This window comes from Acanthochromis polyacanthus, chromosome 13 (assembly GCF_021347895.1).
Source record: "Acanthochromis polyacanthus isolate Apoly-LR-REF ecotype Palm Island chromosome 13, KAUST_Apoly_ChrSc, whole genome shotgun sequence".
In the NCBI taxonomy this organism is placed as follows: domain Eukaryota; kingdom Metazoa; phylum Chordata; class Actinopteri; family Pomacentridae; genus Acanthochromis; species Acanthochromis polyacanthus.
Genome location: NC_067125.1, coordinates 1,015,013 through 1,032,512, shown reverse-complemented (window position 1 = coordinate 1,032,512; position 17,500 = coordinate 1,015,013). Strand labels below are relative to the sequence as shown.

At 42.7% G+C, this 17,500-nt stretch overlaps 1 protein-coding gene and 1 pseudogene across 1 annotated transcript in view; both read left to right on the top strand.

Moving 5' to 3' along the window:
• Positions 1-16,043, top strand: part of LOC127536845 (glutamate receptor ionotropic, kainate 5-like) — a 55,338-nt gene extending 39,295 nt beyond the window's left edge. The window contains 4 exon segments of the mRNA XM_051958179.1: positions 2,999-3,106; positions 3,188-3,391; positions 15,827-15,861; positions 15,863-16,043. Of these exon segments, the coding sequence (XP_051814139.1) occupies positions 2,999-3,106; positions 3,188-3,391; positions 15,827-15,861; positions 15,863-16,034 (519 nt within the window). The 3' untranslated portion in view covers positions 16,035-16,043.
• A 130-nt stretch (positions 16,044-16,173) lies between these two features.
• Positions 16,174-17,500, top strand: part of LOC127536844 (eukaryotic translation initiation factor 4H-like) — a 21,225-nt pseudogene continuing 19,898 nt past the window's right edge.

Below are 17,500 nucleotides of genomic sequence, written 5' to 3'. Positions count from 1 at the left end.
GAGCACTTTTCAGAATATAAGTTACAAAGAGCTTCACAAGGGCAGAAAAGTAAAACAGATTTAACCCCCTGAGCCCCAGATTGTAGAGACTTAACGCCTCACATTTATAATTTGTTTTGTCTCCTTCCTGGAAACACTGTCTGACTTGACTGGTCCCTACAGTTTACTCACATGACTGTTCACATCTGAGATATTAACGACTTCCCAGATGCACCGAGGATTGCAATTTTTAATTTTTTTTTTACAGAAACTGGGTAGAGCAAATGACCAGCAGCTCAGATTTAGTTCAGTCACACATGAGTAGTTCAGGGACTGTCAGAAATCTGACATTTGGTAATTTTTTATAAAGATAATGTGCTTTTCAAACCTGTCAGAAGGTTAAAGACGGATCAAAACACATTCTGGTGTGAAAACCAACGCAGTACCAGAAAAGCTGCAGGGAATATGTTCGTTCATTTGCAAGTTCTTTTCTTTTTGTTGCTTTTAGCTTTTTTGACATGAATTCAGAAGAAAAGATTCTTTCATGCGAGGTAAAAACAGATTTCTATAAAGTAGTATTAGTTAATTAAAAATGAATTCCGTTCTGCTCTGTGGGGTTACAGGAGGTTTGTGGATGAAGATCACAGATTCTGAGCTGGATTGACATGTGGACTCCAGAACATTCTCCTTGTTGACTTTAAATCACTTCTGTGGAACTTTATTCTTCAGGTCATTGTCTTTTTGGAAAACAGATCTTCAGATTCTCAGTTCTCTTCAGACTGCTTCAGATCGTCCTCCAGGGTTTCTCTGTGTTTTGCTGCATTTATTTTACCCCCTGCCCTTGTAAAGCATCCCTTCATGATGCTGCCACCTCCGTGCTTCACAGTGCAGATGTTTGTAATGATGTGAAGGGTTTGGTGTCCATCCAACAGTCTGATGGACATAAAGCTCCATCCTGGTCTCCTCAGACCAAAGAACCTTCTTCAGGTGACTTCAGAGTCTCCATGTCTTCTGCTGAACTCTAGTCCAGATTTAATTGCAGTTTTTTTCTCTTCCATCAAACTTTAACTGGAGAAGAAGAGACTGCTGTATGGTAGTCTTGGTGGCCTTCCTCACTCGTCTCTTTCTTGCTCAGTCCCTCAGTTTTTGTGGAGTCCTGCTCACACTAGATTCATCCTTGTGCCATTTTCCCTCTATTTTTTCATAATGGGTTTAAGTGGACTCCAGAGCATATTCAGAGACTCGGACGTTTTCTTTAATTCGTCCCCTGACTCCTGCTTTTCAATAACCTTCCACAAAGTCTTGGAGAGTTCTTTAGTCCCCATGGTGCAGTTATAGCTGAGAGTACTGATCCACTGGCTGTATTTACACAAGAATCACCTGGATCTATCTATCTATCCATCCATCCATCCATCCATCCATCCATCCATCCATCCATCCATCCATCCATAGTCGTCGTTCACATTAGTTGGTTAGTAGTTTTCTTTGTGTTTTCTTTAATAATTATTGTCTTGATTCCAGATGCAGTGTGAATGATTATCGGGGGTCTGGCTCACATTCTAAACAGTCTCAACCTTTTTTCAAGCAAATTCATCCTGTGTTCTGATTTAAACATGGACCCTCCTTGTTGGCCTTCAGAAGTGTCCAGAGTTCACAAACATCCCAAACGTTGGAATGATGAAAAAACTCTGTCAGTCAGTGGACTTTTAATGATAGAAACTCAGAAAAGGAGCAGAGATGGGCTTTAGCTGTGGAGTTTGGGTGGAAACAATGTGTGACAGTGTTGGAAAAGTGTTTTTTTCAGAAGGTAAACAAAGCAAAAACAGCAATAAGATAGATGGGAGAGGCTGGACATGATGGCAGGAAGAAATGATGGCCGTCAGGGAAGGAGTGGTTCCTGCTCTTCATCAGACGGTCTCCATGGTGACAACAGCTGATAAATACACAAACAACAGCTGATCGATACACAAACAACAGCTGATCGATACACAAACAAACAGCTGATAGATACACAAACAAACAGAGCTGGGTCAGGTGGTGGGATGAGGAGGGTGTACGGTCAGCAGAGTATTTATTTGCTTCACTGTGTATTTATGTCCTGGTTTAACCCTCCTAACGAGCCGGGAGGAGTCGGATCCTCCCTCATTGATTCTGGCATCGATTGTGCAGCGATCATTATTCAGCTTCCTCCACCTGCTCCTCATAACGCTTTAATGACTCTCATCTGTTTGTCTGCTGACCTCCGTCCTTCACCTCCTACTTTAGCTTCTGATCGTTCACTCGGCTTCTAAACTTCTCCATCTTCTGCCAGCTGTCACCATCTTCCATCATCTTTCTGGTTTGAGAGAGAATATTTGATTGGAGCTTTCAAACTATTTCAGGCATTTTAGTTCATCCAGTAGATGTATAAACTGCATCTTTGGAAGTCTTTTCAGGTTAAATCTACAGCCTTGAAGTTTCTAAACAGACTCCTGCATGCTGTCTAACTGTGGAAATGCTCTTGTTTTTTGACATTTTGGTGCCAAACCTTCATCATATAAATGCTTTGTTACACAGACAAACCGTCACGCTGTAGGAAGGCATGAGTTCAAAAACCTCATTCTGCTCAATACAAAACTAAGAAGTTAGAAAAGTGAATGTTAATTGCATTTTTTTAGGTAGACCACCTTTTTTCTTCAGTTTCTGGTTCATTTTAATGCCTGATACCGCGGTGTGTGACCGAGGTTGATCTTGATGGACAAGATTCCCAGATGTACTCATCATGCTGAAGATGTTCCTGTTTCCAGTTTCCACCAGTTCTTCATCCTTTGAGGAAGTAGATCATTTCAGCAGGGTTTCTGTGACCCATATTCACCTGGGAGAAGCAGCTCTAATGCAGAACTTTCTGACTGTGAAAAGCACCTTTAAACAGCTGGGTTCTGATGGGTTTGGGTGACTAGTAACAGAGGAGGTCGTTATAATCTGCAGGAACAGGTTAGGGTTTTTTATGACATACCCTGCCTCTTCTTCTCCTCCTCAGATCGGCATCTGGTACTCCAACAACACGTTGGCCATGAACTCCACCTCTCTGGACCTGAATGCCTCAGAGACTCTGGCTAACAAGTCTCTGATCGTCACCACCATCCTGGTAAAGAGCCTGTCGTACCGAGGCGTTAAACATCATCGTGGTGCTCCTCTGTGTCTGAACCTGCTGCTTCTCTTCTGACAGGAAAACCCATATGTGATGCGTAAGTCCAACTACCAGGACTTCCAGGGCAACGACCAGTACGAGGGCTTCTGCGTGGACATGCTGCGGGAGCTGGCCGACATCCTCAAGTTCTCCTTTAAGATCAAGCTGGTGGACGACGGGCTGTACGGAGCGCCGGAGCCCAACGGGAGCTGGACCGGGATGGTGGGGGAGCTGATCAACAGGGTGAGTATAGGAGGAAGGCCTCAGACTGATAAATATTGGTACTGTACTGCTTCTGGGCCACGGGCCGCATGTTGGACACTGATCTAAAGTAAATGATTGCATTTGACTCAGCCTCTAGTTGTAAACATATTTAAGCTGCTTTTACTCACTTTTTGTCTCTTCTACAAGGTCTATTACAATTACAGGAAAATGGAAACATGCAAACTAGGCGATGATGTCATCTAGCGACTCTTAGGACAGCCAATAGCAGCTCTCCTTACTGAGGAGTTGGCACCACTGAGACAACAGGTGTCAGTATCAAGGTGTTTAGACTCATATCAGCTTTCTTTTGTCTCATTCATATTTCCACTCAGACTTTGGAAATTTCTGCCTTTAAATGATTTTTCATGAACAGTGTGAACCGTTCCAGTAACTACAGAGGCTCACATTGTGCTGCTGCCGTAATTATTATTTTTGTGAATTTTGCGTTCAAAACAAGAGCAAAAATATCCTTGAAAACATTGGCCTGCTTCACAGCTCGGGAGCTTTTCGAAATGTTCCAAATGCCGTCATAATTATGAGATTTATTGGCCTTTTCAAGCTTCAGCACAAAGAGATTTTCTTTTAGAACATGAAAGCAGATATTCATGAAACAAACTGAAGTACAAACGCACAACAAAAGACACAGTTTCATGTTTTTAAATGAGCAAAATGCAAATATAAGAGTCAAACTTAGGTGAAGGAAATAAATTACATCAAAATAAAATGAAAGTTTAAAAGATCTGATCAGGGAAATACTGTAAATAAAAATATAAATTCCAAGTCAGAATACAATGATCAGAACTCCTGAGCATCATAACGGTCATGAAAACATTTCAGAGTTGTCTCTGCTTCTAGCCCTGGTTGTTCTGTTTCTGTAGAGGTGCAGGACTTCATGCTGCAGTGAGAAATGAGTAGAAATGAGACAGGATGGGTTTGAGAAAGTTACAGTAGGTACAGAAAGTATTCAGACGCCTTGAAATGTTTCACTCTGTGTCATTGCAGCAGTTTGCCAAAATCAAAAAAGTTCATTTTATTTCTCATTAATGTACACTCAGCACCCCATCTTGACAGAAAAAAACAGAAATGTAGAAATTTTTGCAAATGTATTAAAAAAGAAAAACTGAAATATCTCATGGTCAGAAGTATTCAGAGCCTTTGCAGCGACATTCATATTTAACTCACATGCTGTCCATTTCTTCTGATCCTCCTCCTGATGGTTCTGCTTCTTTATTGGAGTCCAGCTGTGTTTAATTAAACTGATTGGACTTGATTAGGAAAGGCACACACCTGTCTATATAAGACCTTACAGCTCACAGTGCATGTCAGAGCAAATGAGAATCATGAGGTGGAAGGAACTGCCCAAGGAGCTCAGAGACAGAATTGTGGCAAGGCACAGATCTGGCTAAAGTTAAATATGAATTTCTGCAGCACTCAAGGTTCCTCAGAGCACAGTGGCCTCCACAATCCTCAAATGGAAGAAGTTTGGGACGACCGCAACTCTTCCGAGACCTGGCCGTCCAGACAAACTGAGCAATGGTGGGAGAAGAGCCTTGGTGAGAGAGGTAAAGAAGAACCCAAAGATCACTGTGGCTGATCTCCAGAGATGCAGTCAGGAGATAGGAGAAAGTTCCACAAAGTCAACTATCACTGCAGCCCTCCATCAGTCGGGGCTTTATGGCAGAGTGGCCCGACGGAAGCCTCTCCTCAGTGCAAGACACATGAAAGCATAGAATTTGAAAAAACACATGAAGGACTCCCAGACTATGAGAAATAAGATTCTCTGGTCTGATGAGACCCAGATTGAACTTTTTGGTGTTAATTCTAAGCGGTATGTGTGGAGAAAACCAGGCACTGCTCATCACCTGATCAATACAATCCCTACAGTGAAACATGGTGGTGGCAGCATCATGTTGTGGGGGGGTGTTTTTCAGCTGCAGGGACAGGACGACTGGTTGCAATTGAAGGAAGGATGAATGCGGCCAAGTACAGAGATATCCTGGAGGAAAACCTCTTCCAGAGTGCTCAGGACCTCAGACTGGGCCAAAGGTTCACCTTTCAACAGGACAATGACCCTAAGCACACAGCTAAAATAACAAAGGAGTGGCTTCAGAACAACTCTGTGACCGTTCTTGACTGGCCCAGCCAGAGCCCTGACCTAAACCCAATTGAGCATCTCTGGAGAGACCTCAGAATGTCTGTCCACCAACATTCACCATCCAACCTGACAGAACTGGAGAGGATCTGGAAGGAAGAATGGCAGAGGATCCCCAAATCCAGGTGTGAAAAAAATGTTACGTCATTCCCAAGAAGACTCATGGCTGTACGAGCTGAAAAGGAGCTTCTACTCAGTACTGAGCACAGGCTCTGAATACTTCTGACCATGTGATATTTCAGTTTTTCTTTTTTAATACATTTGCAAAAATTTCTACATTTCTGTTTTTTGTGTCAAGATGGGGTGCTGAGTGTACATTAATGAGAAATAAAATTAATTTTTTGATTTTGGCAAATGGCTGCAATGACACAGAGTGAAACATTTCAAGGGGTCTGAATACTTTCTGTACCTACTGTAACTAACAGAGAAATCCAGCATCGGTGTTGGTCGTCTTCCAGTGTCTCAGACGCTCCGACCGAGTCAATGTACGACTCCAGCATCCTTCAGTGATTCTTCCAACGCTGCTTCTGCATTAGTTGTTATGGCAACAGGCGGGGTGAGGGCTGGAGATGCTGACGGCGTCCTAAACTGCAGCACCAGAGTCCAATTATGCAGGAGTCGAAGCGTCGCCGGCCCTGAGATGCTGAGGACGCATTAAGTGGCTCCACTGAAGCCCAATTTCCCCCGTTAGTTGTTTTCTCAGGGAAAGTGGCTCATTTTAAGTCGAGTTGAGTCTAATTAAAGCTGTGCAGAGAATTGCTTGCGACGAAAACTGTGAGAGGAAGAAAAGACGATAAGGAGAGGAGTCGGCTGGAGTGTGTTTGTGTCTTCAGTGTTTAGACCAGGAGAACAGAGACGTTTGTGCAGCACGAGGACGGTTTGGACAGGGAGCCGGACATCCAGACGTCCAACAGGGTGTTTGTTCTCCTCTACTGCTATTCCTCTGAGGAGCTGCAATGAACTTTACGTTTTCTAATGAGCCGTTTATCGAGCTAAGACATCTCTGTACAGTGTGGATCTTTTCAGGTAAAGGCCATGCACCGTGCTGCATGCTGGTCTGCTCATTTGCATAAAGTAGACTCAACTTCTACTTTGTGCAAATTTGATGCATCTTGAAGAGGTCCGACCATCACGAAACTTTGATCAAACCCCAAACTAGCCGTCGGTGAACTAAAACCAGGACATATTCAGCTGCTGCAGATTATTTCTCACCTCCAATGCTTTCAGAAATACTTTTCTCTGAACTGTTGTCGTAATAGAAGAGAAAGTTTGCGACCGAGCCGCCATGTTGGTCCGGCTTTAAATCCAGGAGCAGACGGCTGCCGAGTGGTTTGTCCAATCAGAGGCAGGATATTTGGAGGAGAAGGCTGGAAACGTTGAGTCAAACTGGAAACTCCAACATGAATAAAAAGAGGCTCATTATGGAAGTCAGTGAAGCAGCTCCACAAGAAATCCAAGTTTATATTAAAACCATTTAAAAACATGAAAAAGTTCAGGGCAACATGGACACAGTGGATATTTTACAAGCACAAAGCCACTTTCTTTTCTTTTGATCGTGTCTTTATTTTCGGCTTGAGCTTTATTAAAATGCAAAGTAAAACTATTCTGTCAGCGTTCAACCCACGTTTTTAAGAGTTCTATTTCTAGGAAATATTGAACCTTAAATGGGACTTTCCTGGTAAAAATGTTTACTTTATTCAAAGTCCCAGGTGTGAAAACTGAAAATTCTGCTGAAATATTTTACAGGATTTAGTCTTAGGTCCCAAATAAATGAACAACATCTGAGAACTTCTTTCCTGAATTCTTCTCCACCTTCACTGGAGAGATGAGAGGAAACAAAACGCCTCAAAGCAGAAACTGCAGTTTGCCTTCAGCTTTCACCCAAAAAACATCATTTGACACGAGTAATGCTCAGTCAGCAGACGTTTGATGTCAGCTTCATTTTCAGAGGTTAATTTCTGTGCTCTGTAAATCTGACACGCTTCTGTTAGCATTTAGTTGGAATGCTGAGAGGTAAAACTCAATCGTCACATCACTGAAACGTGACGTTAAAGTCCATCTTAATGTCTGCTAAACGAAACAACAAGACGCAAAACAGCAAAACGAGACACAAGGCGACCAAAGCAAGACGCAAAACAGCAAAAACGAGACACAAGGCTACCCAAAGCGAGACGCAAAACAGCAAAAACGAGACACAAGGAGACCAAAACAAGACGCAAAACAGCAAAAACGAGACACAAGGCGACCAAAACAAGACGCAAAACAGCAAAACGAGACACAAGGCGACCAAAACAAGACGCAAAACAGCAAAAACGAGACACAAGGAGACCAAAACAAGACGCAAAACAGCAAAAACGAGACACAAGGCGACCAAAGCAAGACGCAAAACAGCAAAAACGAGACACAAGGCGACCAAAACAAGACACAAAACAGCAAAAACCGAGACACAAGGCGACCAAAACAAGACGCAAAACAGCAAAACGAGACACAAGGCGACCAAACAAGACGCAAAACAGCAAAAACAAGACACAAGGCGACCAAAGCAAGACGCAAACAGCAAAAACGAGACACAAGGCGACCAAAACAAGACACAAAACAGCAAAACAAGACACAAGGCGACCAAAGCAGACGCAAAACAGCAAAACGAGACACAAGGCAACAAAACAAGACGCAAAACAGCAAAACGAGACACAAGGCGACCAAAACAAGACGCAAAACAGCAAAAACGAGACACAAGGCGACCAAAACAAGACGCAAAACAGCAAAAACGAGCACAAGGCGACCAAAACAAGACGCAAAACAGCAAAAACGAGACACAAGGCGACCAAAACAAGACGCAAAACAGCAAAAACGAGACACAAGGCGACCAAAACAAGACGCAAAACAGCAAAAACGAGACCACAAGGCGACCAAAACAAGACGCAAAACAGCAAAAACGAGACACAAGGAGACCAAACAAGAACGCAAAACAGCCAAAAACGAGACACAAGGCGACCAAAACAAGACGCAAAACAGCAAAAACGAGACACAAGGAGACCAAACAAGACGCAAAACAGCAAAAACGAGACACAAGGCGACCAAAACAAGACGCAAAACAGCAAAAACGAGACACAAGGAGACCAAAGCAAGACGCAAACAGCAAAAACGACGGACACAAGGCGACCAAAGCAGACGCCAAAACAAGCAAAAACGAGACACAAGGCGACCAAAGCAAGACGCAAAACAGCACAAAACGAGACACAAGGCGACCAAACAAGACGCAAAACAGCAAAAACGAACACAAGGGAGACCAAAACAAGACGCAAAACAGCAAAAACGAGACACAAGGCGACCAAAACAAGACGCAAAACAGCAAAACGAGACACAAGGCGACCAAAAACAAGACGCAAAACAGCAAAAACGAGACACAAGGAGACCAAAACAAGACGCAAAACAGCAAAAACGAGACACAAGGCGACCAAAACGACGCAAAACAGCAAAACGAGACACAAGGCGACCAAAAACAAGATGTAAACAGCCAAAAACGAGACACAAGGCGACCAAAACGACGCAAAACAGCAAAAACGAGACACAAGGCGACCAAAAACGACGCAAAACAGCAAAAACGAGACACAAGGAGACCAAACAAGACACAAAACAGCAAAACGAGACACAAGGAGGACCAAAACAAGACACAAACAGCAAAAACGAGACACAAGGCGACCAAAACGACGCAAAACAGCAAAAAACGAACACAAGGAGACCAAAACAAGACGCCAAAACAGCAAAAACGAGACACAAAGGCGACCAAAACGACGCAAAACAGCAAAAACGAGACACAAGGCGACCAAAACAAGACGCAAAACAGCAAAAACGAGACACAAGGCGACCAAAACAAGACACAAAACAGCAAAAACGAGACACAAGGCGACAAAACAGACACAAAACAGCAAAAACGGACACAAGGCGACCAAAAACGACGCAAAACAGCAAAACGAGACACAGGCGACCAAAACAAGACGCAAAACAGCAAAACGAGACACAAGGCGACCAAAACAAGACGCAAAACAGCAAAAACGAGACACAAGGCGACCAAACAAGACGCAAAACAGCAAAAACGAGACACAAGGCGACCAAAACGACGCAAAACAGCAAAAACGAGACACAAGGTGACCAAAACAAGACGCAAAACAGCAAAAACGAGACACAAGGCGACCAAAACAAGACGCAAAACAGCAAAAACGAGACACAAGGCGACCAAAACAAGACGCAAAACAGCAAAACGAGACCACAAGGCGACCAAAACAAGACGCAAAACAGCAAAAACGAGACACAAGCCGACCAAAAAAAGACGCAAACAGCAAAAACGAGACACAAGGCGACCAAAACAAGACGCAAACAGCAAAAACGAGACACAAGGAGACCAAAACAAGACGCAAACAGCAAAAACGAGACACAAGGAGACCAAAACAAGACGCAAAACAGCAAAAACGAGACACAAGGCGACCAAACAAGACACAAAACAGCAAAACGAGACACAAGGCGACCAAAACAAGACGCAAAACAGCCAATAGACGAGACACAAGGCGACCAAACAAGAGCGAAACAGCAAAAACAGAGACCACAAGGCGGACCAAATGCAAGACGCAAAAACAGCAAAAACCGAGACCACAAGGCGACCAAAACAAGACGCAAAACAGCAAAAACGAGACACAAGGCGCAAAACAAGACGCAAAACAGCAAAAACGAGACACAAGGCGACCAAAACAAGACGCAAAACAGCAAAAAACGAGACACAGAGGCGACCAAAACAAGACGCAAAAACAGCAAAAACGAGACACAAGGCGACCAAAACAAGACGCAAAACAGCAAAAACGAGACACAAGGAGACCAAACAAGACGCAAACAGCAAAAACGAGACACAGGGCGACCAAAACAAGACGCAAAACAGCAAAAACGAGACACAAGGAGACCAAAACAAGACGCAAAACAGCAAAAACGAGACACAAGGCGACCAAAGCAAGACGCAACAACAGCAACAACGAGACACAAGGCGACCCAAAACAAGACGCAAAACAGCAAAAACGAGACACAAGAAGACCAAAACAAGACGCAAAACAGCAAAAACGAGACACAAGGCGACCAAAACAAGACGCAAAACAGCAAAACGAGACACAAGGCGACCAAAACAAGAACGGCAAAACAGCAAAAACGAGACACAGGAGACCAAACAAAGACGCAAAACAGCAAAACGAGACAAAGGCGACCAAAGCAAGACGCAAAACAGCAACAACGAGACACAAGGCGACCAAAACAAGACGCAAAACAGCAAAAACGAGACACAAGAGACCAAAACAAGACGCAAAACAGCAAAAACGAGACACAAGGCGACCAAAACAAGACGCAAAACAGCAAAAACGAGACACAAGGCGACCAAAACAAGACGCAAAACAGCAAAAACGAGACACAAGGAGACCAAAAACAAGACGCAAAACAGCAAAAACGAGACACAAGGCGACCAAAACAAGACGCAAAACAGCAAAACGAGACACAAGGCGACCAAAACAAGACGCAAAACAGCAAAAACGAGACACAAGGAGACCAAAACAAGACGCAAACAGCAAAAACGAGACACAAGGAGACCAAAACAAGACGCAAAACAGCAAAACGAAGACACAAGGAGACCAAAACAAGACGCAAACAGCAAAAACGAGACACAAGGCGACCAAAAACAAAGACGCAAAACAGCAAAAACGAGACACAAGGCGACCAAAGCAAGACGCAAAACAGCAAAACGGAGACACAAGGCGACCAAAACAAGACGCAAAAACAGCAAAAACGAGACACAAGGCGACCAAAACAAGACGCAAAACAGGCAAAAACGAGACACAAGGCGACCAAAACAAGACGCAAAACAGCAAAAACGAGACACAAGGAGAACCAAAACAAGACACAAAACAGCAAAAACGAGACACAAGGAGACCAAAACAAGACACCAAAACAGCAAAAACGAGACACTCAATAACCAAAACGAGACAGAAAAATAAACAGATAAAAGTGAAACTGAGTCATTTTCAGTCATTGATTGCTGATTGCTCTGATAGAAACACTGATAAGGAGGGTCCTCATGAGAGCGCTGGGTACAACTAATCCACAGAAAACACACACACACACGCACACCACACACACACAACATACAGCTGTGACAGTGTGTGTGTGTCAGAAAGGGGAAATGGAACACCAGCAGCTCATTAAGAGGCTAATCAACGGCCTTTTTTCTTACTAATGATACAGAACTGTTTCAATTACACTGCGGGTCCCACTGCACACACACACACATGCACACATGCACACACACACATGCCACATGACACCACACACACAAACCAGCAGGTACTCACAACACTTTTATCTGCAGCCAGAGACTCTTTATTCATTTTATGCAAAATGTGGTTAAAAATCACAAACGCTTTTCACCTCCATCTACCCTCTTCTACTGCTACCCTCACAACACACACACACACACACACACACACACACACACACACACAACACACACACACACAACACTTTTTTCTGTAACCTCTTCTTCCTGCTTTTACTCATTTGGAAATTTTAAAGGTGGAAGTATTTAAAACGGTCTGAATGTACACACACACACACATCATCCAGACACACACACATATAGACACACAACACACACACACACACATATAGACACACACACACACACTCCGTGCACACACAGTTTCCCTCACCTTGTCCTCCACGAGGCCCGGGAGCCTGATGAAAGTGGGTGAAATTGGTTTAACGAGTGGTCTCCTCGTTAATCAATGAGGTGTTAATGAAGGAGCAGAAAGGCGTCTGGGGTCCAGATAAACGCTGCTCCATGGATCCACTCTCTGTCTCTCTGTTGACTCCAACCTTAATGAGATTATCTTCAGCTTAATTTTCACTCTGCGTGTTTTACCCAGCGAGCTTTTAGGTCAGACCTGGTGTTCGTGTCGCTGCCGGAGAAGAAAACGTGACTTTGATGTTGTTTCCTCGGTAAAAAAAGTTCAAATAAAGTGTATAAAAGTGTTTGATTTGACACGAGAACAATTAAATGTCTTTAATTTGTGCTCGTGTCAACGTGAGACGGCTCTGAGCAGCTGCATGCTGGATGAACAGCAGATCTTCACCTGCACCGTCAGGGGAAATTAAGGACGACATGATTCACTTTAGGAGAACGTTTATACCCAAACACAAAGATCAGTCCAGATGTTCACAGAAACGGGACTGAAGACGAGCAAGGTGGAGGGAAATCTGCAACTTTTGCATCGTCTTTCTGTCATTCTGGATGTTAGAGGGCTAATGTATATCAGTCATGGAAAACCTGTCAGACCTCCCTTGTTTTCTTTCAGTTTTCTAATGCCTGCTACCACCAAAGATTCATCACCTGGAGAACACAATGGACTAAATGCAGCTGAATCCACAATAACTTTTATGTCCTATTTCACATTGCTTCCACTTCATTATCCAAATGTCCAGAATGACTCCAAGCATGGTCAAAACATAAAAACAGTTCAAAAGTATTCCAGGAGTTTTCCAACATGACACGAGGCGTGTCCAAAACAACTGTGAGTCCAGAATGACTCAAAGTTGTTTAAAAATGACTCAAAGTGTCCAAATTAGCCCAAAAAATGTCCAAAATGGCAAAACTGCTCCTAAATGACGTGTGTAACAAACTTTGGGAGGTTTTCAGTCTGATTCTTTATCAGTCTGTGAGAAGTAGAGGGTTGGTGGTTCTAAGAATCTCTGTCGGTACCCGGTGAATGCGATGGGACCAGGATGAGCTCCAGGATTACCCACAACCCCCTGCTGGGAACAGAAGCTCTGATGTGGCAGTTTTTAGTGCAGAGAGCTGCGCATGGAACAATCCACGGTTAACGGGTAACAGCCCCAACAATGAAAATCAATATTATCATTAAAAAGCTCCACGATCTCTGCAAAGACGCCTCAAAACATGTGGAACAAAGGTGCTGCTGTTAATTTCAGCTCCTGTGGGGACAAACTGGAGCTCAGAAACGTAAATTTAACGGTTTAAGGACAGGATGGAGGCCAGCGGCTAAATTTAAACTTCAAAATGATCCAATATGACTCAAAATCTGTCCAAAATGACAAAAAATATGTGAGAATTGGCACAAAATATGAGCAAAATCATTTAAAATCTGTACAAAATGACTCAAAAATAACTGAATCAAAAATTGTCAAAAATAACCAAACTTGTCCAAAGTGACTCAAAATATGTCCAGAATGATTCAAGAATTGTTGTCCAAAATGACAAAAACTTGGCTAAACTACTAATTTCTGAGCCATTTTTCATCATTTTTGGCATTTTAAACAAGTTTTTAAGTCATTTTGGGTGTTTATTCTGACATTCTGGATAATTTTTTGGTTCATCTTGGACAGGTTGAGTCAGGTTTTTGTTGTATTGGATCAGTTTCCAGTTATTCCAGTCAAATTTTGATTCGTTTTAGATGAATTTTGAGTCATTTTGGGCAGGTTTTTGTTTTTTGGGGCAAATGTTAAATCATATTGTACTCGGTTAATAATTTTAGACAAGTTTTTCGTAGGTGTGGACGAGCTTCAAGCCATTTCTTATTTATTTTGGACATTTTCTCATACGTGTACCAGAAGATAAAGAGTTAAAAACTTACTAATAAGCCTTCTGTAATGCTGCAATTAAACTGAACGCGAGCTGTGAGGGAAAGTTGTCCTCTGAGGGTAAAATCAGAGAGAATATCATTACAGGAAAACACTGTGTTGTTCTGAAAGACATTAAAGTGTTTTCTCATTACAGAATAAATGAGAATCATTAGGAGCAGAACAACAAAGTATCTCTGTACATTTACATTTCCACTCGCTGTGTTTTCTCTGAATCCTCCAAAATATTTGTTCTGTTTAGTGACTTTAGATTGCCTCTTTTTAATCTGCTTTTTCTGACATGTTTGAGTCTTTCTCTTCACCTGAACTCCAGCTTTTCTTTCATCACCTCGTCTTTCTTCTTCTCTCCTCCTCTGGGTTTGGATCTCATTTCCTCTCAGATCTCCACTGACGTCCTCCAGCGTCTCTCCTCCTCCTCCTGTTGTCGCTGCTTTGATGTTGATTTACTTGTCTGTTTATTTATCTCACCGTCCCTCCCTCACTTTCTCACGCTCCGTCAGTGAACCTGAAAGCCAAAAGGCTCAGAAATATTCTAAATAAGATCATAAAATTGTACAAAATCCCTCAAAATTAAACTGAAGTTGGTCAGAATGACTCAAACTTTGCTTAAGTTTGCTCAAAACTTGGTAAAAGTGCCTCAAAATTGTTCAAAATGACTTAAGAAGTTCACAAAATGCCTCAAAAATTGTCTAACATCACAAATCTCGTCCAAAATTATTTCACATTACCCAAGACTGATGCAAAAATGTCCAAAATGACTCCAAACATGATCAAAAGGACATAAAAATAGTCAAAAGTATTCAAAAAATTTACGACATGATACAGACTTGTCCAAAATGACGCAGAATTCTCTGAAATGACAGAATATGTGTCCAACATCACAAAATTGTCCAAAATGACTAAAAGTGTCCAAAATGACTCAGAAAATGTCCACAAGAACTCAGAAATTTGTCCAGAATGACTAAAATGACTCAAAAATTGTTCAGCATGACAAGTCTTGTCCAAAATGATCCTAACTTTGTCCAAAGTGACCCAAAAAAGGGTCCAAAATGGCAAAACTGCTCTAAATAACTTGGAAAATAAATTTTAAGACAAAGAAAACTTGTTAAACAGGATCAAGACTTGTTCAAAATGACTCCAGCTTGTTTCAAAAATGATCAACAAACTTGTCTAAAAGAACTTGAAACTCATCTTTGTTCAAAATGACTCCAGAACTTTTAAAGATGTTTCCGTCCAGCTCGTCTCTTTTCCTTCATGTCCTCCACCCTACATGACCTCTTCTTTCTTCTTCTCGCCTCCACAGGGTTTCCAGCATCTCTGCTCCTCTGATGTTGATTTATTTGTTGATTTATTTATCTATGTCGCCGCCTCTTCCTCATTCCCAGTCTGTCTTGTTTTTCTCACGCTCCACCGGTGAACCTGAAAGCATCTCAGATCGACTGAATCCCACCTCTCATGTGTTCTTCTTTACTCCTGTCTATCTTTCTGTTGTTTTCCCTCTCAGCTCTGTAGGTTTGTGGCTCAAACATGAAGGCTTCACTAAGATCTTCCCTCCGTCTTTTCCTGTCTCTGTGCAGAAAGCCGACCTGGCGGTGGCCGGCTTCACCATCACCTCAGAGAGAGAAGGTGATCGATTTCTCCAAACCCTTCATGACTCTGGGGATCAGCATCCTGTACCGGGTCCATCTGGTAAGCTCTCCTTTATGTTTCCCTTCTTTACTCCTGTCCTCCATCAGAAACAGTTTTAGTGTCCTGAGGATGAAAGCAGGTCCAGAAACACTTTGACAGTCGACCTGTTGGTGACGTTTCATGAGTTTTTATCAGACTCTCTCCTGTCACTGTCCTGTTCTGATGTGGTGATAGAGATGCTAAAACTACTGTGACCTTGCTCTGAGCTCAGGCGTGTGTTCTGCATGTGTACGTCATGTATGGATACCGGATCACGTGACCTAAATATGTAGCAGGAACTGATGGGACTCAGAAACCCCCCCACAGTTTAATCAGCTGTTCCTTGGATCATTTCTGATGGATAAGTCCTGATAAGTCCTCAGAGGTGGATTTGTAGCAGGATCACAATCATGAGATCATCAGCAGGCAGGAAGGAAGGATGTTCTCAAAGCAACGTTCAGGAAACGTTTTTAAGATGTTATCAAGGCCTCAGATGGCAGAACGCTCTTCATACGATGTTCTTGGACTGCAGTAACGTTAGCAAAGGTGGAACATTCTGCCGGCAGTGTTTAGAGGACGTTTTGGGGATGTTACTGAGGAACACGTTATGAATCGTTCATCAAAGGACAAAGTTTCTCAAACCAGGGTTCAAAATAAAGTTCTCCAGAAGTTATCGAGGCCTTAGAGGACAGATTGTTTCTGATACAGAATTTTTTATGATGTTCCTGCAATGTAATGTTTGAAAGGTGGAACATCTGGCCTTTTTGTTGAGGGAAACGTTCCAGAGTGTTCCTCTAGAGCAGTGGTTCTCAACCCTGTTCCTCAGGACCCCATGTCCTGCATGTTTTAGATGCTTCCCTGCTCCAACACACCTGACTCAAATGATCAGCTCGTCATTAGGCTTCTGCAGAGGCTTGATGACCAGCTGATCATTTGAATCAGGTGTGTTGGAGCAGGGAAGCATCTAAAACATGCAGGACATGGGGTCCTGAGGAACAGGGTTGAGAACCACTGCTCTAGAGGACCTTTTCAGATGACAGAATGTTCTCTACAAACCTTCCTGTACTGTTCCCAAAGGTACAACATTCTGGCTGCTATGTTCTGAGAATGTTTTCTGGATGTTGCTTCGGGAACACATTATAGAATCTGTAAAAAGTTCCCACAGTGTTCCATGATAATGAAGGAGGAACATTATCAGAGAAGCATTCAGCTGTGAGAACGTTTGAATTTATCACAAACCATTGTTAGAACATCTTTAGTTCTGTAACCTTCAAGAAGAAAACCTTTACACTGACTAGAACTTCACAGAACGTTCTTCTATCTGGATCTGCTCCCCGTTCTGTTAAAACGACAGGAAGGATGAATCAGCTTCATGTCTGACTGAACAAACCTGAGATCAGACCTGTTAACCTCCATCCCATCGACCCGGCTCACAAACTGAACCTTCACAGCAGAAGCACCGTCATGTGATCCGTGTGAACAGATATCAGTCAGACTTGTTCCAGATTCCAGCATCAATATTTGTTCTAAAGCATCACAGAAAGCAGAAATAATGCAGTTTGTGGACCAACTCAGAAACAACA